The 24,100-nt window shown below is 40.1% G+C and overlaps 1 protein-coding gene across 1 annotated transcript; it reads left to right on the forward strand.

Annotated features, from left to right (window-relative positions):
* The first annotated feature begins 1,341 nt into the window (after positions 1 to 1,341).
* LOC135698189 (phenoloxidase 8-like) lies at positions 1,342 to 3,656 on the forward strand. The gene is made up of 4 exons (XM_065218083.1): positions 1,342 to 1,903; positions 1,965 to 2,420; positions 2,497 to 3,121; positions 3,178 to 3,656. Exons 1-4 carry the CDS (start codon positions 1,376 to 1,378, stop codon positions 3,621 to 3,623), a joined length of 2,055 nt encoding a protein of 684 aa, XP_065074155.1. The 5' UTR covers positions 1,342 to 1,375; the 3' UTR covers positions 3,624 to 3,656.
* Positions 3,657 to 24,100: the final 20,444 nt, after the last annotated feature.

The following is a 24,100-nucleotide window of genomic DNA, read 5'->3' on the forward strand; positions in this document are numbered from 1 at the left end:
CGGATTTTGCGATTTACTAAGTTTTCAGTTAAAGTAACAACTACTAAATTGATTACTGAAAACTCAGCTGTTTCAAAAACCCATTAATTTTTTACCAACTTCGGTAATCTAAACTCTGTGTGTACACATATAGGTAATACTATGAATATTTGACCTATGAGCAATTCCAGACGAGTTCACAAATCCATTAATTTTTGATTTTATTTATTTGGCTGAATGACCGGAGACGAACCAGCGTTCGGCTAAAAGTCTTCTTAATAAAGATAACCAATTATTTGGCTGAAAATTTTCATAAACGTTCCTCATGACCAAAAATACCATTTTGCATCTTGAGATCACCATTTTAAATCGAGCCTTAATTTTTAAAAGGGCATGTAGAACAATTCTATGCTTATCTCCAGAAAACTGTTACTTGAAAAATGTTTGTTCAATCGGTTTGGAACTGAAAATGTTTTAGGGAACATCTGGTGCTATTTGGTTTTTTTTTATTTAAATAAAATCTTAAAAATCTTTTTTCTCTTTTCCAAAACTTGGTTCACTTATTTTTTTGACTAAATATATTGAAAGTACACGAAATTTGCAATAAAATTAAAACTCCATAACCTAGAGCTCGGTAATGAAAATTGTGGATGATCTGATTACTGGGTGATCTGGCAATTCAAAAACCAATTAAAATGTGACCGACTCTAGTAATCTGAAATAAGTGTGTGAGCTTTACTAGCATTATGTCTAACGAGATACCCAGAATAGACTTATTTTCACCATGAAGCACATCAACCTCCTGGGTGCCCATTTCATACCCATCACCCCTATATCAATATTTGATACATCATCAGCATAAATACGTCTGATCAATTTACATTTATGTTTGATGTGTAGTTGTAAAAGAAGTCAAGAGAATTTTTCACCCGCATAGATCCTGCTACCGGATGTGGATTCGAACCCTTCACTTCAAGTACAGTCTACCTGAGTCGTTTTACGTATTCGACTATTCGAGCTACCAACTGCATTACTAACCTAAAAGAACCTAAACTATTTATTTTCAGACAGCAAAATATGCATAACCATACATACCTACGCACTAGCAGTCACCGCAGTGCGCATGCATAGTTAGCTTTATCACCCACGATTGATTCATGTGGTTCTAAAGCTGTGGTTGTCATATCTTTATATTATACGCTTCATATGTATTAGTTCGGGACAATATCGTTTATCAAATTATGTGGCTTGTGTTTTTGGAAAGACTTCTTTCGGTGATTGCGGTTTCAAGTTTTTGAAAAATGCTCTGCTATAAAAGCTAAATCAACATCGTTTGAAAATCATATCACGTTTGTTCTTGCATCTAGTCGCACACAGCCCACCAATATTGCTTACAATGGCTACTGGAAACCGTAAGTTGCTGGCACTACTGCAGCGTCCTTTGGAGCCAACTTTCTACCCGAAAGACGACGGCAAGACTGTGATTGATCTTCCGGAGAACTATCTTACCGAGCGCTACCGTCCGATCGGCGATAACCTGCAGAGTCGTTTCAGCACCGATGCGGACACCAGAATTCCAGTACGCAATGTTGGAACTCCGAATATTGCTTTCGCTGAGGCTGTTGCCCGCCGTGGTGGGTTTTCTCTCTTCAACGAGAAACACCGCAAAATTTCTGGAGAATTGATAACGCTGTTTGTAAATCAACCCGACGTTGAATCACTGATGGCTGTTGCTTCGTATGCGCGAGATCGCTTGAATCCGATGTTATTCCAGTATGCACTGTCCGTTGCCATTCAACATAGACCAGATACAAAGGATATCAACATTCCTTCGCTCTTGCAACTGTTCCCAGATTCATTCGTAGATCCCTCTGTATTTCCAAAGGCTCGTGAAGAAGGCACCGTTGTTCTACAGGAGAATCGAGTGAGTTTGAGTACAATATTTATTTAGGAGTGAATCAGAATGATTTGATGCCTTAATTTAGATGACCATCGACATTCCAATGAGCTTTACCGCTTCGGATCGTGAAGAGGAACAGCGACTGGCTTACCTCCGCGAGGACATTGGAGTCAATCTGCATCATTGGCACTGGCATCTGGTGTACCCTGGAGACGGGCCCGATCAGGTTGTGCGCAAGGATCGTCGTGGAGAGTTGTTCTATTACATGCACCAACAGTTGATTGCCCGCTACAATGTGGAACGTTTCTGTGCTCGTCTAGGCCGAGTTCGACCATTGACTAATCTGCGTGTGCCTCTTAGCGAAGGATACTTTCCAAAGATTATCAGAAGTGTTAACAATCGTGCCTTCCCTCCGCGTCCACAGAATCAGGCTTTGACCGATATTAACCGAGTGGATGATGATGTGATTTTCACCGTAACTGATTTGGAAAACTGGGAGAAACGCATTTCTGACAGTATTGACGTTGGATATGTGGAAGGGGTAAGTAAATAGCATTTACTCATCAATTCACAATTCCTCCTTATTAGAGACATTTATATAAAATCCACACTTTCAGCCAAACGGACAGCGAATTCAACTAACGGAAGAGAACGGTGTCGACATACTCGGCAACATCATGGAACCCTCCTCACTTACAGTCAACCGCCAATACTACGGAAGCTACCATGGAAATCTGCATAACATCATTGCCTACAGCCATGACCCCGAGGGGCGCTTCCTAGAGGGCTACGGTGTAGTTGGGGAGTTCCAAACGGCTATGAGAGATCCAACATTCTACCGTCTTCATGCACAAGTTGACAACATGTTCCATCGTTTCAAAAATACTCTTCAACCATACCCAGCTAATCAACTCAACTACAACGGCGTTCAAATTCAGTCGTTAGCAGCACAACTTAATCGTCCGAATGCGCCGGCAAACGTTCTTCTAACGTACTGGCAACGATCGCAAGTTGATTTGGCCACTGGTTTGGATTTTGGACCACAAGGAAACGTGTTTGCTTCATTCACACATCTTCAACACGCTCCATTCACTTTCCGCCTGACGGTCAACAACACCGGAGCAAGACGTCGTGGTACTTGCCGTATCTTCATTGGTCCCAAAACTGATGAACGTAACATTGCTCTAACCTTTCAGGAACAGCGTATTCTTATGGTTGAACTGGACAAGTTTACCGTCACACGTACGTTTGAAAGGAATCCAGATTGGATAATTATCTAATCAAATTTAAAATTTTAGTTAATCCTGGTAGTAATACCATTGTCCGTCGCTCGGAACAGTCCAGTGTGACCATCCCGTACGAGAGGACGTTCCGCTCCGCAGCAATTTCCAGTCAAACTGGCACGGAGCAGTACCGCTTCTGCAACTGTGGATGGCCATCCCATTTGCTGATCCCGAAGGGTACTCCGGAAGGCATGACCTTTGATCTTTTTGCGATGATTTCCGACTACACTGGCGATACGGTAAATCAGGAGTTTGATGAAAATGTTGACTGCAACGATTCGCATTCGTTCTGTGGCCTTCGTGATCGACTGTACCCCGATCGTCGTCCAATGGGCTATCCGTTCGATCACCGTGCGCCGACCAATATTCGTACCCTGCAGGAATTTGTTCGACCCAATACCAACATGGCGCTCACAAATGTACAGGTCCGTTTTACCAATACAGTTATCGCAAGAACTTGATGGGAATGATTTGAAAAGTTTGATTATGCATAAATGAACAAGGAAATGATTGATATTGTTATAGAATTAATTATAAAATATATATGAACTTCATGTTACTAATGGTAAATTCTTTTTACTACATTGCTAAACTAATATAGACTCAATCCGAATATTCATAATCCTTGCATAAGATAAAAACTACGCACATAATTATACTTCACAATTTCGTTCGGTCTATTTCTTGAACAAATATGAACCATATCCAGACCGACTACACTGGTGATAGTTTCAGTTAATTCTGTTAGTCATACGTACCTTACATATTCCACCCAAAGATTTTAATGTTCCTTCCATTTCATTTTAATTAAACAGGTTCCAATCGATCATAAATTACTTCTTGTTTCTGAATGCACGACGATTTAACATAATTTCAGTTTCTTTTTTGAAATATTAAAATATGTTAAGGAGTCATAACGGTGAAGGGGTCATAAATGATTCCAATATTTGTAAAAGTACAACTAAAAATTATGTTGTATAATTAATCATCCTCAAAGAAGAATAAATTCCTGAGCAATTGAAACCTGTTTCATCTACATCGATTAAAAATTGACTAAATAAGAGCAAAAGGGGAACTGTGGGTGAGCCCGGCACCACAGCACTTGCTAGAAAACAGTTTTTAATATCTTAATAAACCCAGGTTATTATTTTATTCCCTACACTCAATTATTACGAGATTTATTATTATTATTATTTTGTTCTCATGGATACAGCATTTTTAATACCACCTGATTTTTCTTTGTTTTTTGTAATGTTTTTAAATTGTTTTGTCTTAAATTTGGTTGAAAATTGAGATCACACGATTAAAAATAAAGGCAAAAGAAAATCGCGTTAAAAATATAATTGATTGTATTTTGAACATGTCAAGATACATTGAACTGTTAAATGTCAAGAAAATATTTTATTTCAGAAGGTTTCAAGGTTTTGACAGCACATAAAGTTTGATATCCTGTTGTTTTTGCATTCATATTGTCATCTTATCTCTTTATCATCATGTTTTTGGGATTAGAGATAATTTTGAGCAGTAAAATGTTGATAATCATGTTTTTAAAACTAGCGGCACCGGTGGTGTAGTGGTAAGCGTGATTATCTCTCACCCCAGCAGGCCTGAGTTAAATCCCAGTCGGCGCCGCCGGTATGTTCTGAGGTACATCTCTGATCACGCCTTCCATCGGAAGGGAAGTAAAGCCGTCGGTCCCCGGTTCATGAGTTGATGGGTCGATAGGTAGGGTCCAGGTGTGGAAGCTGCCTCCCTGGCGTCGGTAGCATTGGTGCCCAGAACGGAAAACAACAGCTGCGCAAAATTTGAAGGAATTTGGTTGCGACCTGTAATTACACCAGGATTATATATTTAGTATGGGTACATAATTGGAAACGGAAAGAAAATATCCTTTTGCCTGTTACAAAATCACATATGGCTCAACATCGGCTATGTCAGAAATTTAGATACAGTGCAATAGGTGATTAGCCAATTAAAGGTTGAACACGAAAAAATCCGGACACGAAAATCTTGTTGGGGTTAAAAAATGCTTTAGTGGTAAGCGTGATTGCCTCTCACCCTAAAAGGCCTGGGTTCAATCCCAGTCAGCGCCACGGGGATTTTCTGAGGCATAAAATCTCTAATCACGCTTTCCTTCGGAAGTGAAGTAAAACCGTTGGTCTCCGGTGAATGAGTTGATGGGTCGATAGGCAGGGTCCGAAGATAAGGGCTGAACACAATGATAGCGGTATAGCAGTGTAACGGCATAGCGGTGAGCGCATATTTCTCCAATATTCCAATACAATAAAGTCCGTTTGACAACCCACAATAAGTGCGTTGCGGCAAAAGCGGCATTGTTAAAACTCGTTTTATTTTCAACATTTTGGAAAAACGCAGTGCGGTTGAGCGGCAACCTGAGAGGTGCTCAATGTTTTCAAATGTATTTTTTTTTTGTAATTTTGAGTTAACTAGAAACTTCAAGACGTGAACCAAATAATCATCCAAGGTAGTAAGTAAGTAGTCAGAAAAATGTTGACTGCATCCGGACATGTTCTAGGTACCCCCGAGGATGAGGTCAGTTTCTTCTTGAACACATCAAATTACATGAGAATTCAAAAATATCACCATTTTTGTCCATATTAAGTACTGAAAACCACGTTGGCCAGATCCGGACATGTTCCGGGTACCCTCAGAGGAGTGAAACTTGGACCTACATCCTCATGTGAGACATCAAACTACATGAGACTTCAAAAATAAGAACATTGTTGGCCATATTAAGTACTTAGGACCACGCTGGCCAGACATGCTCCGGGTGGTCCCGGGGAATTTCATAGATTTCCCGAAATTATCCGGAGGCCAATGGAACTTCTCTGGAGTTCTCAGAAATTCCCTGAAATTCTCTTCAGAACTACTCTGAAGGTCTTCTCAGAACTACTCTGAAGTTCTCTTCAGAACTACTCTGAAACTCTCCACAGTACTAATCTGAAGTTGTCCTCAGAACTACTTTGAACTTCTCCTCAGAACTACTCTGAAGCTCTCTTCAGAATTATTTTGAACTTCTTCTCAAAAGTACTCTGAAGTTATCCTCAGAACTACATACTCTGAAGCTCTCATTAGAACTAAGTTCTCGACATAACTACTCTGAAGTTCTCCTAAAACAACATTTTCCTGAAACGTACGAAGTTGTCTGAATATTCTCTTGAAGATCTTTGAACTTCTCTGATATTCGGGACTTTTCTAAAGATATCGTTACTCCCCAAAGTTTTTTAAACTTCTCAATAAATTAGAGTCCTCTGGACTTTCCTAAAATGAATGGAACTTTGCTTTAGATCTCGCATTTTTCCTTATATTCATAATTCTTCTGCGACGATAACCCAAATGATAAAACTATTCCACAAATGGTTTACATGATACCCGGGACACGTCGTTGAGCAAAATAACCATAACAATTCTATTATGGAGCTCTCGATATTTCCACACGGTTATCACGGTATTTATTCAAAGTGCTCCCAAATTTTTTGAAGTTAATGCAAATTCAGAGACGATCACTGAACTTTGGAGAATTTCAAAGCCCCTTGGATATTTTTACAAGATTGATCAATTATTCAGTAGACCTTCTACTGATTAACTATTCAATCAGATAATCCCTCACATAATTCTTCACTATGTCAGCTGAATCAGAGATTATTCAAATAACCTTATGACTTCATGACGATTAGTTAGTTTGAAGATCTCCAACTGATTGAAAGTACAAGAAACGACGCTACTTATCTATAAACCCATACGAAAATCATGAAAAAGTATACAATTTCCGATAAACGTGTACTTTTCAAAGATGTCACACAGTGCCGGTGGTGTAGTGGTAAGCGTGATTACCTCTCACCCCAGCAGGCCTGGGTTCAATCCCAGTTGGCGCCGCCGGGATGTTTAGAGGCATAACATCTCTGATCACGCCTTCCTTCGGAAGGGAAGTAAAGCCGTTGGTCCCCGGTTCATGAGTTGATGGGTCGATAGGTAGGGTCCAGGTGTGGGAGCTGCCTTCCTGGCGTCGGTAGCATTGGTGCTCAGCACGGAAAACAAGATCGACGGAAAACAAACCAAAGAAAAAAAAAAAAAAAAAAGATGTCGCACAGTTCCATAATTAATAGAATGAAAAAGCTTTAAATACAAGCGGTCTGATTAGATTATGTGTTGTATTACGGTGCTTTACGTGTTTTTCTCAATCCGAAATTAGTCCGCCCATTAAATCAGTACAACATGCAGCGGAAGAGGAAAAATAAATAGATTTTGCGCGCATGCATTGTGGTTAGGAATGCGGCAAAGCGGCAGCGGAACAGCGGTTAGCGCAATTTTAGTACATTGCGCGTTTGCCGTTGTACCGCTATGCTGCTATGCCACTATCATTGTGTTGCCATTTGAATGCATGCCATTTGAATGCATGCCATTTGAATGCAAAAATCTGCAACAATGGGGTCAGCTTAAACACAATGACGTTATATGGCAAACGTCAGAGAAGTCTATGTACGTCTCAGCGATTGCTTTATAATTCGTTTGAAAACAAGATTAATGGAGTAAGATTTCTCATTAAAGTTTCTGCATGAAGTGCAGATTTATTTAAATAATTTAATTGACTATGATTTTGTCACTATCTCGGGCAATGGTAGCAAATTGCTATCAAATATCAAAAATGTGTATTTTCTAACAAATCTAACAAATGTTTTCAATTTCGATCACTATTTCGAAGCAGTAGAGGTTCAAAGGGGCATTCCATAAAAAAACATTCCTTATCATGCAGTATTTCACATAAAATTCAAGTTTCTGCATATTTCTAACAAATAAAAAAGATGAATGTTTAAAAAAAAACACACACTCCAATACTTTTATTCCTATTGGTTTTGTCGTGAAACAAGGTGAGTGGTAGTAAATCGTAATTATGTGTTACAATTTTGATGCAGGACTACGTCTTTGATTTCTATATGGAGACACTTTGTGAAAACCGAAAATGGAACATGTAACACATTAAGAAAGATTTTGAACGTTAATAACTCAGCTGCCCCTGGTTCAATTTCAATAATTTTATCACCAATCGACCATAAATATGGCTACGCATTGATAACAATGCTTCCGAATGTTGATTTTCAACAAGAAACTATTGAAAAACTGGTAAATGTCCAGCATTGTCCAAAAGCGTCGAATTAACTAACAAATCCACCAATTACCTACATGCGTATTAGAGTGATGCAAAATTTGAAATTTTCGCTCCACAATACTTAAACGATTCCAAACCGAATCCTGACTAACCTCTCAAAATTTGAACCCATTTGGTGAGAAACTGAGAAGGCACAAACCATTTGAAGTTTGTATGGGAATTACTATGGTAAAACCAAGATTTTTGTTCATGTCTATCTAATAATTCACCATATCGGTCTGCCTCAAAAACTTTCAACTGTACTTGTAGGAAATTTTCCCAGCTGCAACTTTGCTCAAGACTACTTTTTGATTAAATGCAAGATTCGAAAGTTATCAATGGTTCAATGCGCTGATGTCTTATGATCATGCTCAATCAACTGCTCAGCAGGCAACATTGGTGTTTCTGGGGCGTTGAATAGGACACAATAATCATGGCTACTATGTCACACTGCAAAATACAGTGTTGCCTATAGAGCAGCTGCTTGATCATGTCATAAGTTTACCAATCTCTTAAATAATTAATAACTTTTTCCTGTCTCGTTTTACATAGAAACGATCTTGAGCAAAGTTGTAGCTGAGAAATGTTCTTAATTTTCTTTAAGAATGGCTATCGAACCGTTTCGCAGCTCAATATTGAAAAAGACTAGAAGGCAATGAACAAAAAGTTGAGATTTCCCATAGTAATTTACATGTAAACTTCAAATGGCTTGTGCGAAGTCTGTTTCTAACCAAATGAGTTGTAACTTTGGGAGGCAAATCAGGACCGGATTTGAAACCATTTGAGCTCTGTGGAGCGAAAAAGTCAAATTTTGCATCAGTCTAATGCGTATGCTGCTTCCCCAGCACAGTCGTCAGAGAGTAGTAAGTAGACGAAACAAGTCGAAGTGGCTTTCGCCTTCGATCTTGGGGCGCGTGCGAATAGGGAGGATGGAATTGCGTAATATTTTGCACACTCTTCGCCATATTCAGAACCAAACGCAAGTTCTTCGAGATAACCACCATCCGTCGTCTGGCTCGCCGTGGCGGTGTCTGACGTATCTCTGGTCTGATTTACGAGGTGTGCTGAAGGTTTTCCTGAAAATGAGATCCGTGATGCTGTCACCTACACTAAACACGCCAAGCGTAAGCGGCCATGGATGTCATCTACGTTTTGAAGTGATAGAGACGCACTCCGATTGGTTCATCACCAACTTTGGCAACAAAACGGCTCTTTTCAGGGCCACCAAGCCAAGGATATTTTCGATGGAAGAAGCAACAATCTAGCATCTAATTCGACGAAGACGGCAGGAATGAGATCGACCCAAATTTGAGTTTAGTTATCTCTGTGGATCGTGGATCGTTGTCTCTGTTCGCAGATGACACATCCATCATCTACAAGGGTAGGGTCATCGGAGCTCTGACTGCCAAACTTCAGAGAGGCCTGGACGTCCTGTCTGAATATTTCAACAGCTGGAAGATCCGTATCAACGCGGCAAAGATCCAGGTCATTATCTTTCCACACTCTAAATCTCCTAGACTTGTTCCGTCGGAGAATAACAAGATCTGTCTGAACGGCACAGTGGTGGAATGGTCCAAAGAGGTCGTGTACCTCGGGCTAACACTAGACAGCAAACTTCTTTTCAGGGAGCACGTTGACAAAACAAAAAACAAGTGCAACATCTTGATAAGATCGTTGTATCCACTTATCAACCGGAAGTCAACCCTGTCTCTGAAAAATAAGCTTGCTGTCTACAAACAAATCATCCTTCCTGTAATCGAGTATGGTTGGGAGAGTTGCGCAAAATGCCATCACCTTAAACTCCAAAGGATCCAGAACAAGATCTTTAGGATGGTCCTAAACAGTCTCCCGCGGACTAGAAATTCTGAGATCCACCTCCTGGCTGGAATTCAGACATTAGAAGAACGGAGAGTATTCATCCTGGAAAGGTTCAGAGACACCTGTCTGAGATCAAGTCACCAGGTCATACGTGATCTAGCACGTTAGGTTAAATTATACTTGTAGTTAGGTTGTTTGTCACTTAAAAAAAAAATAAAAAACATCCCCAAAGGGACATTCTGTAAACTATTTGAAAAACGCAAATATTAAATTAGAATATCAATTAAACAAAGATGAAGAGCCAAGTAGGCTAATCAATTAAAATGATAAATCAATGTACTACCATAATCAACAGAAATAAACATAATTTTACTACTTTTACTAATGGCATTAGCTCATTTTCGCTTCGGACGGCGTGGTGAACAGCAATAGAAGCAGTAGGAAGGTGGTGGCTAGTCCACTCCTTCACATCCAATAAGCAACAATTGACTGGTCGTGGCAAAGGAGGAAAATGTTTGGTATAGGAAGCGCCAAGTGTCATCGCATAGTTCTTCGAGATAACCGCCATCGGTCGTCTGGCTCGCCGTCGTGGTGTCAAACGTATCTCCGGTCTGATCTACGAGGTGTGCTGAAGGTGTTCCTGGAAAATGAGGTCCGTGATGCTGTCACCTACACTAAACACGCCAAGCGTAAGTGGCCATGGATGCCCTCCTCAATAAAACGGCCCTTTTCAGGGCCATCAAGCTTACATCAGTAAAGAGTTGGAATAGAATTTATCTGTGCTTGTCTGTCCATATTCAGAACCACAAGCCCCCAACGACCACACAAAATGCTCTCCAGAGTTGTAATCTTGTAACCAAACTTGAAAGCAGGGGTGGAAGTGATTTTGATTGATTCTCTTAATCAGCTTTCTCTTTGAAAAAGATTACTACACATTTGGTACGCCTACTATTCAAAAACGTAAAGAGTTAAGATAATAGATAATTGATCTTTTAATTGCTAAATGCTCTTCACATTTATTCCGTCCACTAGCGGTCCTACGTCAAGCTTCCGTTCGTGCCCCTAGGCACAGACCCTTCTACTTTTTTTTTTTAATATTTTTAGAGCAAATTCAATAGTAACTCACTTACTTTGCGAATGTGCTAGTGTGCTATGATATTCATCAAACTGATGTGTATTGATGTTTTGAAAAATTTTGTAGAACATTTCAACCCAGTAAGAAGTTGTAAGATAATAACTAAAAAGTAAAAAAAAAATATTTAGGGGTTTTCTACCAAAAGCATGCCATATTTCAATGAGGTAAAGAAATAGCCACCTAGTGTCTTAAGCAAAGTCTCTTGTTTTGATATGTTCTAAAACTTTGCCGAAAGCAACGATCTTGAACATGAACATTTTGGAAATATTAATTTTGGATTTCACTTCTTGGAGGATTAGTCATCATCTGACAATGTCAAAATAAGCTCCTTTTTATTTCCAAAAACTTTTTCGAAAACACTGCTAGTCTAAAATGCAAGATTGATGAGATAATGACTTTTAACTGTCTGTATGCACTGTGTGACAGCCCTGAATAATTTGTTTTACAACAGACGTAACTTAACTCGTGAGCAAAGAAATTGATGCATGAATATTGGATGAGGTTGTTTGTCTTCTTTGTTTTTGACGCGTATGACGGAAATGAGGTATGCCGAAGTACATTCCGTCTCGCACGCTGAGCCGATCAAGTCGCATCGGTCTCGTTGTACGACACTATCATTTAGTTTTGAGTTTTTCCCCACGCGAGGGTTTTTTCTCGCCAAAGTTAATTGGCATAGTGTTTAGACGACTAGTGCGCGAGTGAGGAAGCCGTTAATGATATGCCGAGTGCTTTCATTACGGTCCAGCTTTAACCCAGCATCATCGCAACATCATCAGCAAAATCATCACCACTATCGGTACATCACCCCACCGATAGCAACAACGAAAGAGCGTCATATTGCCTACCGAGTCGACCGAGGCACACCAGCATCGAGGTTATTGACTCTGCAGCAGTTGGATCAAACAATTATAACTCTCCAGTCTGCTGCCGCCTCAGTGCGTTAGGTATAAATCGTGTCGTTTGTATTGTTCTCGCCAGTATAGCATCTTCCTTGTTTCCCTGGTCCAATATTAGATTGGTGTTTAATTAGGGTGATCCAAAAATCCAATTTTTTTTTTCGCTTGATTTTTTTTTTCTTCTTGATTTTTTTTTATTATTATTTTTGTATTACTTAGGGTGATCCAAAACTCTGTAAATAGTATATAATCATTTTTTTTTTTATTTTTTTTTTTTTTTGATTTTTTTTTTCTTTGCATGTATTACTCGTTAGTAGAGTGAAACTATATATATATATATATTTATTTTTTTTTTGATATTATTTGAAATTACTGCAATTATTTGTAAAATTTTTTACAAAAAACACCATTGCGGCGATATTTAACCGCAATGGATGAAAATGATAAAGGCGGGGGATGGTCGCTTTCCATCTCAGACGACGAAACTCTTAATTCCACCTCACACGAAAGTCTCGAGGAAGTTGTGGAAATGTAAACCCTTGACGTTCCAGTTGACTCGCTCTCCAGCAAAAATACTGGAGCATATCCCAAGAAAAGGTATCGCCCACAACCCTCTCCCCCACCATCTCCTCCTCGTCCACCTGCACCCCCCACACCATTGCCCCCAAAAACCTCTGCTCTCCCCCGCCTAAAGGCTTACCCAGAAGCCTCGAAAGGCCCATGGGTTGTTTTTTTCCGGCCCAAACAAAAACCTTTGAACATTCCGAGGATCTCTAAGGATCTAACAACACATTTTTCGGCCGTTACCGATATTTTCAAGGTAACACCAATAAAACTGCGCGTTACCGTTGATGACCGGAAGCAGGCTAACCAAATTGTTGCGTGCGAGCTTTTTTCATTGGAATACCGAGTCTACATACCCAGTAGTGAGGTAGAAATTGAAGGAGTGGTCACCGAAGCGAGTTTGACTAGTGATGATTTCTTGGGTCCCGATTCCTTCGGAATCTTTAAAAACCGTGCTCTGCCGAAGGTGAAGATATTGGATTGCCTTCAAATGCAGTCAGTATCCGTAGTAGGCTCCAAAAAAACTTATTCCTTGTCAAACTCGTTTCGTGTGACGTTTTCGGGTTCAGCGTTACCTCACTACGTCGCTATTGGCAAGATTCGGCTGCCTGTACGCCTGTTTGTACCTCGGGTAATGAACTGCTCGAAATGTAAACAACTTGGTCATACATCGGACTACTGCTCGAACAAACCACGCTGCGATCAGTGTGGCGAGCAACATCAAGAGGGCCCTTGCGGTGCTCCACCAAAATGCGTGTACTGCAAGGAGAGCCTGCATACCCTGACTAACTGCCCGAGGTATAAACAGCAGGGAGAAAAACTTAAGCGGTCTCTGCAAGCTCGCTCCAAGAGAACACTAGCAGAACTCTTGAAGAATACCGCTTCATCTTCTCAGACCACACCAAAAAACAGTAACACGTTCTCCATTTTGCCAGTTGATGATCTAGACTCTGACTCAGAGGGCGGTGAGGGTAGTCCGTTTGTCTTTAAAGGCAATACGAGAAAACGAGCAAAACAACACACCACCGAAAAGCCTCGTAAGGCCACTCGTACGGACCACCCTTCCACCTTGGAAAATTCAAGAGGTAACGGAAATACACCGAAACCCATTCCACCGGGTTTTAAACCTTGTAATTATGACAAGAACTTTCCGTCACTTCCAGGATCATCTAAAACCCCAGATGTCCCAGTTTTTCGGCCAGAAAAGCAGCTGAATAATCAGCAAGAACATGCCCCCATGTTCACGTTTTCTGGTATTGTGGATAGCTTCTTCAGTATATTCAATGTCTCTGACTCAACGAGGAGCATTATTAATTTAGTGCTGCCAATGGTGAAAACTCTTTTGAAGCAACTAGCTTCTAGGTGGTCCTTCCTTGCATCGATCATATCTTTCGATGGATAATTCTCCGAATGAGGTCGGGGATATGATCTCTGTTCTTCAGTGGAACTGTAGAAGTCTTATGCCAAAACTTGACACATTTAAATTTTTAGTTAACAACTCACTTTCTGATGCATTTGCCCTTTGTGAAACATGGCTCTCTTCAGACAATGATCTTGCTTTCCACGATTTCAACATTATTCGCCTTGACCGCGCAGATTCGTATGGAGGGGTGCTTCTGGGGATCAACAAGCTCCATTCCTTCTACAGAATCGATCTGCCTTCGGTGACAGGCATTGAAGTTGTTGCATGTCAGGTTAATATTCGAGGTAAATGCCTCAGTATTGCCTCAGTATATCTTCCACCGCGAACTGCGATTTCTCGTCAAAGTTTCTCGGATATCTGCACGGCTATGCCGGAGCCACGGTTGATCTTGGGAGATTTTAACTCTCACGGTACAGGCTGGGGGGAACTGTACGACGACAACCGCTCAACCTTGATATACGACATGTGCGACTTCTTCAAAATGACAATTCTGAACACCGGGGAAGCAACACGAGTAGCCAAACCTCCAGCAAAAATAAGCAGATTAGACCTCTCACTTTGTTCGAGTTCACTATCGTTGGATTGCTCGTGGAAAGTAATTCAAGATCCCTACGGTAGTGACCATTTGCCAATCAAAATTTCTATTACCAATGGTTCATCTTCTACTCGTTCGGTCGACATCGCGTACGATCTTACAAAAAACATTGACTGGCGAAAATTCGCGACCGCGGTTCTTGATGCCAGCCAATCGGTTGACGTACTTCCTCCGCTGGACGAGTACTCCTTTCTCGCGCGTCTTATCATCGATTCTGCGCTGCGAGCACAGACGAAACGTGTTCCGGGTATTTCCGTCCGCAAGCGACCTCCCACCCCGTGGTGGGATAAGGATTGCACCGACGCGAACAGCGAGAAGTCCGCCGCGTTTAAACGGTTCCGCAAACACGGCAAGGTCGGGGATTTCGAGCGGTACACCGACCTCGAGAAAACTTTTAAGGACTTAATTAAAGCAAAAAAACGCGGTTACTGGCGTCGGTTCGTCGATGGTTTGTCGCGAGAGACTTCCATGAGAACACTCTGGAATGTCGGCAGGAGAATGCGAAACGCGTCATCACCGATCAACGAAGACAAGGAGTACTCGGACAGTTGGATATTCAGCTTCGCGCGGAAAGTTTGCCCGGATTCGGTGTCGGTTCAAACCAACGTTCGTGATCGTCCGTCGGGTAATAACGAAATAGATTCCCCGTTTTCGATGGTGGAATTCTCACTTGCTCTCCTTTCATGTAACAATTCAGCTCCAGGAATGGATAGAATCAAGTTCAACTTGCTTAAAAATCTCCCAGATGTCGCGAAGAGACGCTTGTTGAACTTATTCAATCAATTTCTGGAGCACAACATTGTTCCGGATGACTGGAGGCAAGTAAGAGTTATCGCCATTCGAAAACCCGGTAAACCCGCGTCGGATTATAACTCGTACCGTCCCATCGCGATGCTGTCCTGTATACGGAAATTGTTGGAGAAAATGATTCTTTTTCGTCTAGACAAATGGGTCGAGTCGAATGGTTTACTTTCAGATACGCAATTTGGATTTCGGAGAGGCAAAGGAACGAGCGACTGTCTTGCGTTGCTTTCAACTGAAATTCAACTGGCCTATGCGCAAAAACAGCAAATGGGTTCAGTTTTCTTGGACATTAAGGGGGCTTTTGATTCTGTTTGTATCGATGTCCTTTCGGATAAACTCCACGATAGTGGGCTTTCACCAATTATGAACAACTATTTGAGCAACTTGTTGTCTGAGAAATATATGAGCTTTTCTCATGGAAACTCGACAACTTCACGAATTAGTTACATGGGTCTCCCCCAGGGTTCATGTTTAAGCCCCCTTCTTTATAATTTTTATGTAAAAGACATTGATGGTTGTCTTGATGAAAATTGCTCGCTAAGGCAGCTTGCAGATGACGGCGTTGTATCCGTTATAGGGCCAAGTGCACCGGACCTGCAAGGACCATTGCAAGATACCTTAGACAATTTGTCTACTTGGGCTATGAAGCTGGGTATCGAATTCTCTCCGGAGAAAACTGAGTTGGTTGTTTTTTCTAGGAAGCATCATCCTGCACAGTTACAGCTTCAACTAAAGGGTAGAACAATCACTCAAAGTATATCTTTCAAGTATTTAGGTGTCTGGTTCGATTCCAAAAGCACATGGGGAAAACATATTGCGTATGTGAAACAAAAATGCCAACAAAGAATCAATTTTCTTCGTACAATCACTGGAACTTGGTGGGGAGCACACCCGGAAGATCTGATCAGGTTGTACCGAACAACCATCTTGTCGGTTCTAGAGTACGGAAGCTTCTGCTTTCAATCCGCGGCGAAAACACATATCCTGAAGCTGCAACGGGTTCAATACCGTTGCCTCCGAATCGCGCTTGGCTGTATGCACTCGACGCATACGATGAGCCTCGAAGTACTCGCGGGTGTTCTCCCACTGACAGATCGTTTCGCGGAACTGTCCTTCCGGTTTCTTATCCGTTGTGAAGTAATGAACCCATTGGTAATAGAAAACTTTGAGAAGCTGCTCGACAGAAATCCTCAAACAAGATTCATGAGTCTCTATTACGAGTACATGACGCTGGAGATTGGCCCTTCTTCATTCAATTCCTCTCGTGTTTGCCTCCAAGACTTTTATAGTTCCTCTGTAAATTTTGATCTGACCATGTTGCAAGAAATCCGTGGAATACCAGATCACCATCGATCGATGGTTGTTCCCTTAATTTTTGCAAACAAGTACCACCATGTTAGTAACAATAAGAGTTTTTTCACAGATGGGTCAACTATAAACGCTTCCACTGGATTTGGAGTATTCAACGAATTTCATAGCGCCTCATATCAACTGCAAAAACCCTGTTCCGTATACGTTGCGGAACTAGCAGCCATATTTTACGCAGTAGAGCAAATTGCCTCACTACCATCTGATCACTATTTTATTTTTACTGATAGCCTTAGCTCGTTGGAGGCTATTCGATCAATGAGGCCGATGAAGCACTCCTCGTATTTCCTGACCGAAATCCGAGCAAAATTGAGTACTTTATCTAACTGCTCCTATACTATCACCTTAGCTTGGGTCCCATCTCATTGCTCAATTCCGGGTAATGAGAAAGCGGACTCGCTAGCTAAGGTGGGCGCTATGGAAGGCGATATTTTTGATCGACAAATCGCCTTTGCGGAATTTTTCTCAATTACCCGTCAGCACGTCCTCACCAACTGGCAACAAAAATGGAATGAGAGTGATCTGGGAAGATGGTTACATTCTATTCTCCCACAGGTGTCGAACAAGCCATGGTTCAAAGGATTGGACATGAGCCGTGACTTTATACGTGTCATATCAAGGCTCATGTCCAATCACTACTCGTTAGACTCGCATTTCTTCCGAATCGGGCTCGCAGGCAGCAATTTGTGCGCTTGTGGTAGTGGCTATCACGATATCGACCACGTGCTTTGGTCATGCACCCTACATTGTGTTGCTAGATCCGAGTTATCCGCATCCCTCAGGGCCCGAGGAAAACAACCTATGCGGCCCGTTAGAGACATCTTGGCGAGCCGAGATCTCGAATATTTTAATTTAATTTATGTGTTTTTAAAACGGATCGATCTGAGGATTTAGTAGTTAGTGTCATCTTGTGTTCCCCCAAGTTGTTAGCTGCCCATCGGTGTACCCCCATGTTTGTCTTTTTCGTCAGTTGGTCGCTTAGTTCGAGATAAAAAGCACATTGCTCTCCAAACCTTGTGTTCTCAATCCCTACCCTGCCATCCATTTGTTACAATTTGTTACCCCTAACCTCGAGATAGCCGCGAGTAATCGGCCCCCGCTTTACTAACGTTAGTTTTAAGAAATTTTGTCATCCAAACAATGAATATCGGCTCCGCAAAGCTACGGCAAATGAGCCTGGAAAAAATAAACGCATTTAAAAAAAAAAAAAAGGTATGCCGAAGTAGTGCTCCACCCTACATACATATTGTCAGGTTTTTGCTACAGTTACTCCACTGTGCAACTCCCAGATCCCTGCAGCATATTATCTGCCGAAGCGGCCGATTTTTCCTGCGTACTAACCGCACTTTGTTCCGACACGGCCAAACACCCGTGAATCCAGGGAATTCAGAAGTTCACTCGTAAGCAGTGTTTGGAAAAGCATTCTCAAATCTCATTCATTGAGCCTCCCTGAGAGAATAAACTCGTACGCCAATCTGACAAAGAAATCTAACGCTTGAGATTCTGATGAATTTTCACGCCAAAATATAAAACAATGAATTTTTTAACTTGAATACTCATCAGCAATTTTGTGAAGTTGAATTTTACAAGGTAAATCTCATACGAGGAGGCTGACCATGTCGTGGCTTTCTGAAGTCAATCGTGATTTCATTTACATTCTATACTAAAAATGAGTGTGGTGTGTTCGACATGATTGTTCAGACGTTTTACTCCTTACATTTGTCGTACTTGTTAAAAGGAATACAATCTTACTACAATCATGTCTGTCATAGGTACTAGGGGCTGTTCATAAACCACATAGACATTTTAGGGAGTGGTGGCCCCACTGGTGGGTTTGGGGTGTTAGAGTTTTCGAATGTCTATGGTCCATACACATTTACTACGTATAGGGAGGGGGGTCTTAAACCTCTTAAAAACTGTTTAAATACCTTATGAACAGCCCACTAGCTATATGTTTAGTGAAACATTAACAAGTTGTGTGAATTTAACAACATCATTGTATCCGCAGCCTTAGAAACTGTCTTACACGTAGACAGTTAAGGCGGGGAGCTATGTACATATAAGGTTAATCAGAATTCACTAGAAGATTTTCAAAAAAAAAAAAAAAATCGCTTTTTTGAGGAATATTTCCTGTAGCTAGTTTGGCGTTTTTTAAAGGTTTGAGGAGCACTTCTGACATCCAGAAGTACAATTATACACGCCTTTAAAAAAGTTTGGCCACATATTTAAGCTTATTTAAATAGTACATAATGGTGATAAAAAACATAGTGGCTGTTTAACCGTTAGTTCATCAACACTTTCCTTGTACAAATCTCTACATCGATATTGCACAAGTTCGATACTTCAACCACCATTACCAACGATGTTTACTACTCCCCAACGTGTTTACCGCGCTCTCAATCGATTTCATTCGAAATCGAACAAACCACTATCCTTCGTCAGCTCAATAGCGGTAGGTACTCGGTGATGTTGAGTTTCGAATTGAACTATCCCAGCAGCAAGTCGAAGCTTTTAACCTGAATGATACTTGACTTGTTTTATGATGTGCATTACATCGATTACTTGTTTACGACGACTGTAAGGTTCGATTCTATTACGATGGATTCGACAGCACAGTTCCATTTCGGATCGATAAAAAAACCGCAGTTTGAAGGGTCTCCATAACTTTTTATTTTGCGATAATAATAACGGGCGTTTAATTTTATCTCTTCTTCCTTTTATTCTCAGGGGCGAATCTTTTTACTCCTAGGCGGCAATATAAGGTTTACCTAAATAGATTACCATTCGATACATTAACATTACGGCATTGAAAGATTTATTTTTTTCTTGGGGTACGAGGGCACAAAGTGTTCTTCATTAAATATCTTTTTGGCATTGGGTTCTTTGTTTTTCTGTTATCATAATTTGGTTATTTTCAACAGGGTTTTAGAATTTAGAAAATTTCAATCGTCATTATTATTACGTTACAGCTAAACAAGTTTATCTCCTTTTGCGGGTTATCGCTATAGTATTTTACTTTAATAACACGAAATTACTACACTTTCTCTTGTTGTCGATTTCTACGATAATACGTTTACATTCAAATGATTATTTCGAAACTTTAAATTTTTGCATATTTTACAAGTTTTTCGCAGCTCATAAGAACAAGTTTTTCCTCTTTCCACCACTTAGATTGGGTGCTATTTGGGGGTGTGTTTTTTTATTCTCTCATTTGCAGGCATGAAAACATAGGGCGGAAGCAGAAAACTACTTCAAACTGTTCGTGTTTCGTTTGAGCTCCCGGAAGTTATCGTTGCCTCGTGTCCCGTCTCTATCGCTATTACTTTTTCGCTCTTTTCCATATTGTGCAGCCAGCAACAAAGTTTTAGCACGAAATTATATCGCTCTTTCATATCTCGAAAAACAGCAAAACACAGAACTCGGAGACAGTACGCAAGTCCTACGGCTAAATTGAAAATTAAAAAGTATTTTCCAGTTCTTATTCTGTACGAGCTGGGCCTTCTGGGCTACGAGGGAGAAACTTTCTTGGCTACTTCTTATGCCATATTGGTTGGAATAAGCTGAGGGTTTGCCTGGACGTCACAATTCTAACTGCACTCACGACGACTGTTAACCAACGGAGCTTGCTCGGAAGCCGGGAAAATGTATCCAATGTTATGAAGATTTAATTATACACGCTACCTTCCAAGTTTGCTCACGAGTGGTAAAACGGTTTTATAATCACAAGCAACGAGCTGTGAAAATATTAGCGTTTGGTAATTAAAGCGTTGAAATGTATCCCTACGATGGGGCCAATTTACTGGCATAGGGGAGAGAACACGGTTTGGCGGTATTTACACGGCATAATGGAATGTACCTCATTAGGATGTGTTGCTTTTTTTGCTTGGAGAAATTTGGTGGAACGGGAAAGAGACGTTACTGCCTCATGTATTGGAACAAGGGGTTCCAAGAATCAAATGACATTGATTGAAAAGTTTGTTATAGTGACGAGTATTTTTTTGAGCTAAAGTCGGGTATCCTGATTCCCGGATGATTTTTTTCGTCTGTAATGCTGACCAGATATGCTATCCTTTTCAGCGATCTAACGGCGTACAAGTATCCGGAAAAAAATAATACGGACGAAAAAACCTTCCGAAAATAAGGATTCCTCACTGTACTCATAAATTATTACGTGGATGACATTTATAAAAATGGAGAAAAACGACTACCATTTACGTATTAATTGAAAGGGATCAACGTACAAATGGCTTACCGCTTGAAATTTTAAACCCTGGAGCTGAACGAAGTTCAAAAGATGCTGCACGCTAACGACTCGCATTCGCTCATCTGTTTGAGAACCAGCAGTGCTTTGTTTACCTTCCTTTGTTAGTCGTTTCAAGTGGATCCAAGTTTTAAAATCAAAAAAAAAAATTATTTTTCAGAATGCTTAGTTTTGTATTAAACCTGCTCGAGATGATATTCTAGGCGTAATGCATTTGGGGAAACAAACTTTGTTTGACAAATGGCATAAAACATAAAAAATAGAAAATAATTTAAAAAAAATTCCGGCGAAAATACTGCAGAATCTATGCATATTGCGAAACATTGAAAATTCTGCATACTTTTCAAGCAAATCTTTAATAGAATCTTACATTTCACGGTTGGGTGGAGACCAAGGCCTGCCCAATGTTTTTGAACCGAAATCCTCGGAATTTCTTTCCTTTTCTAAGAAGTTCTTGAACTTATACGATTTTCCATAGCGTACAGAAACTGAAATCCCACCAAGATTGCTGAACTTGTGTGTATTTTCTATAACACATTCTTTGTTCCTTGAATTTATTGAAAGCTTCACTGTTATTGTTTTTTTTTTGTTATTGCACAAAACACCTGAACTTCTACACCTAAGGTTTAACAAAATTGACCGAGGTTTTGTGAAATTCCCCGAACTTTTACAAAATTAAACCTTATTTGCTTAACTTCTACAAAGATCGCTGAACCAAGGCTTGTTCGCGACAAAATCTGGACACCACTAAACACATACATCACCTGAAATATCTCATCATCGAGTGAAATATTTCGCAGAATGGTGGAAGTATGCCTGTTCTTTCTGAAAACACAACCTTTGTTTACATTAGGAGAGCTTAGTCGAAAATGGCGTCGAAAGAAGAGTAAGTCCGAAAGGCAATTGTGTGCGGCCGCATTGAAAATCCGGATCTCTCGATCAGAAAACTTGCCAAAATGCTTAGTTTTGTTGCAAGCACTGTTCACAGCGTTTAAAAATCGTTTGATACTCGTTTGACAAGACTAGGACAAGACAAGACAAGGCTCCCGGACGTGATGGTGAAAGAACTAAATCTTGGACAAAAACAGCACAATCAGTTGCAGAAAGGTCATTTCGAAAGTTCGTCATTTTTTGTTGCAGCCTAATTTAGTAATGAAAAGTTTTTTTTTTTAAATGATAAGCGGTGCACAAATAAATAAATAGAGGAAATGGATGTAATGTCGGCCTAAATGCTGCTAATTTGGGCCCATACATGAATTCAGTAATCGACTAAATTGATGACGCGTTCATCTAGATACAATTGGTAAATAGCAGATTTTTAGCGATGGACCCAATCTTAGATCCATAGGCCAACATAAGAGCCATTTTCCCAGCAAATTTGATTGATTCCAACATTTTATGTGTTCAGATTTTGTCGCAAATAAGTCTTACTATAAATTCGCTATACTTCTATGATGCATCCCGAACTTTTGAGCATGTCATTTATTTTCTGTCAAGTTCCCTGAAGTTCTATAAAAATGTTGAACTTCTACGGCATTCCCTTAAACTGTTTCAAGTCCCATCTTTAAAGAAGCCGTAAAGTTAAAAGATGTTACCGAAATTTTAATAAAATTTTCGGAAATAAAACTAAGTTTCATTCACTTCATTGAAGTTCCTCATACTTGTGCAATTTTTCGACTTTTACAATATTTTCTGCATTTCTTGTGTCAAGAGAAATAGAACTCTTGAGCATCTCCAAATTTACTGAAGTTTTAAGAAGACCAATGAACGTCAAGAAAACTGCATGAACTTCAATGAACTTCCCAAAATTTCTATAAAATTCTTCAATACTGGATGTATTTCTACAAAATTATCTGCTCTTCTATGAAGTTCATTAAAGTTTTATGAAGTTCACTGGATTACTATGAAGTTTGCTGAGCTAGCGCTAGCTGATCTACTATATGATTTGTTTCACTCTTAGAAAGCTACCAGAACTTCTTTGCAGTCCCTGAAGTTCTAAGAAGTTTTCTAAAGCTCTATAAAATTTCTGAAGATGTTTGATGTTCCATGATATTTTATAACATTTCCTATACATTTACGTTGTTCCCCTATCTTAAGTTTTATTGCCAATGACTCAGTTTTATAAATCTGAAATAGTGTACACCTTTCTCCACCCGCAAATTTGAAAAGTAGAAGTGAGACATGTGAAGAAGTTTACTACTAATAGTTTTTGTCTTGACGGCTAGGGCCATGGTCCCCCTCATCTCAACATCCTATTTACGCCAATGCGTCCTGCTCATATTTTTTGATGCTGATGTGATTGCTGGTGACCATGAAGGTGGAATCGCCATGTTGGAGATCGAATTACAATAAGCGACGGACTTTAATCTGGTGTGGGGAAATTATTCTTCATGGAAGCGAATGGAGGCTGGTTGTCTCCTAAGTAAATTGATTCTTCAGGACCCGTAGGCATTAGGGTAATTGATTCTGGTTGGACCTATCCAAAAACTGATGATGGTTGGACCTATTTTTTCAATCGCTAGTTTAGTCAGTCTTCACTAATTTTTTATTTTCAAAGATCACTTTACTATCATAAAAAACTCTTTTTCTTCAATTTGCATGGTTTTTTTTTATTGATAAAAAAAAACTTCAAAACAATTGAGTTTCAATGTGTTTTCAAAACAGTTCACTTTCCACGCATTAGCTCGTCATCATGCCTTACTTTCAAACATACAAAAAAGGAATATTTTTTACATTTATTTTTATTTTCATGCAGTAAAATACTGCTTTAAGGTGTAAACAATACGTTAGTATGCCATTTATCCATTGGTTTCACTAAAATGTTTGAATAATTGACGAAATTCGAATGGATAAATATGATCATGGTTGGACCTACGCATGATGATAGTTGGACCTATGTGTTTCCTA

The sequence above is a fragment of the Ochlerotatus camptorhynchus genome, unplaced genomic scaffold (assembly GCF_037179485.1).
Source record: "Ochlerotatus camptorhynchus isolate MF236.1 unplaced genomic scaffold, CSIRO-AGI_Acam_v1.1 ptg000083l, whole genome shotgun sequence".
NCBI classification, from domain to species: domain Eukaryota; kingdom Metazoa; phylum Arthropoda; class Insecta; order Diptera; family Culicidae; genus Ochlerotatus; species Ochlerotatus camptorhynchus.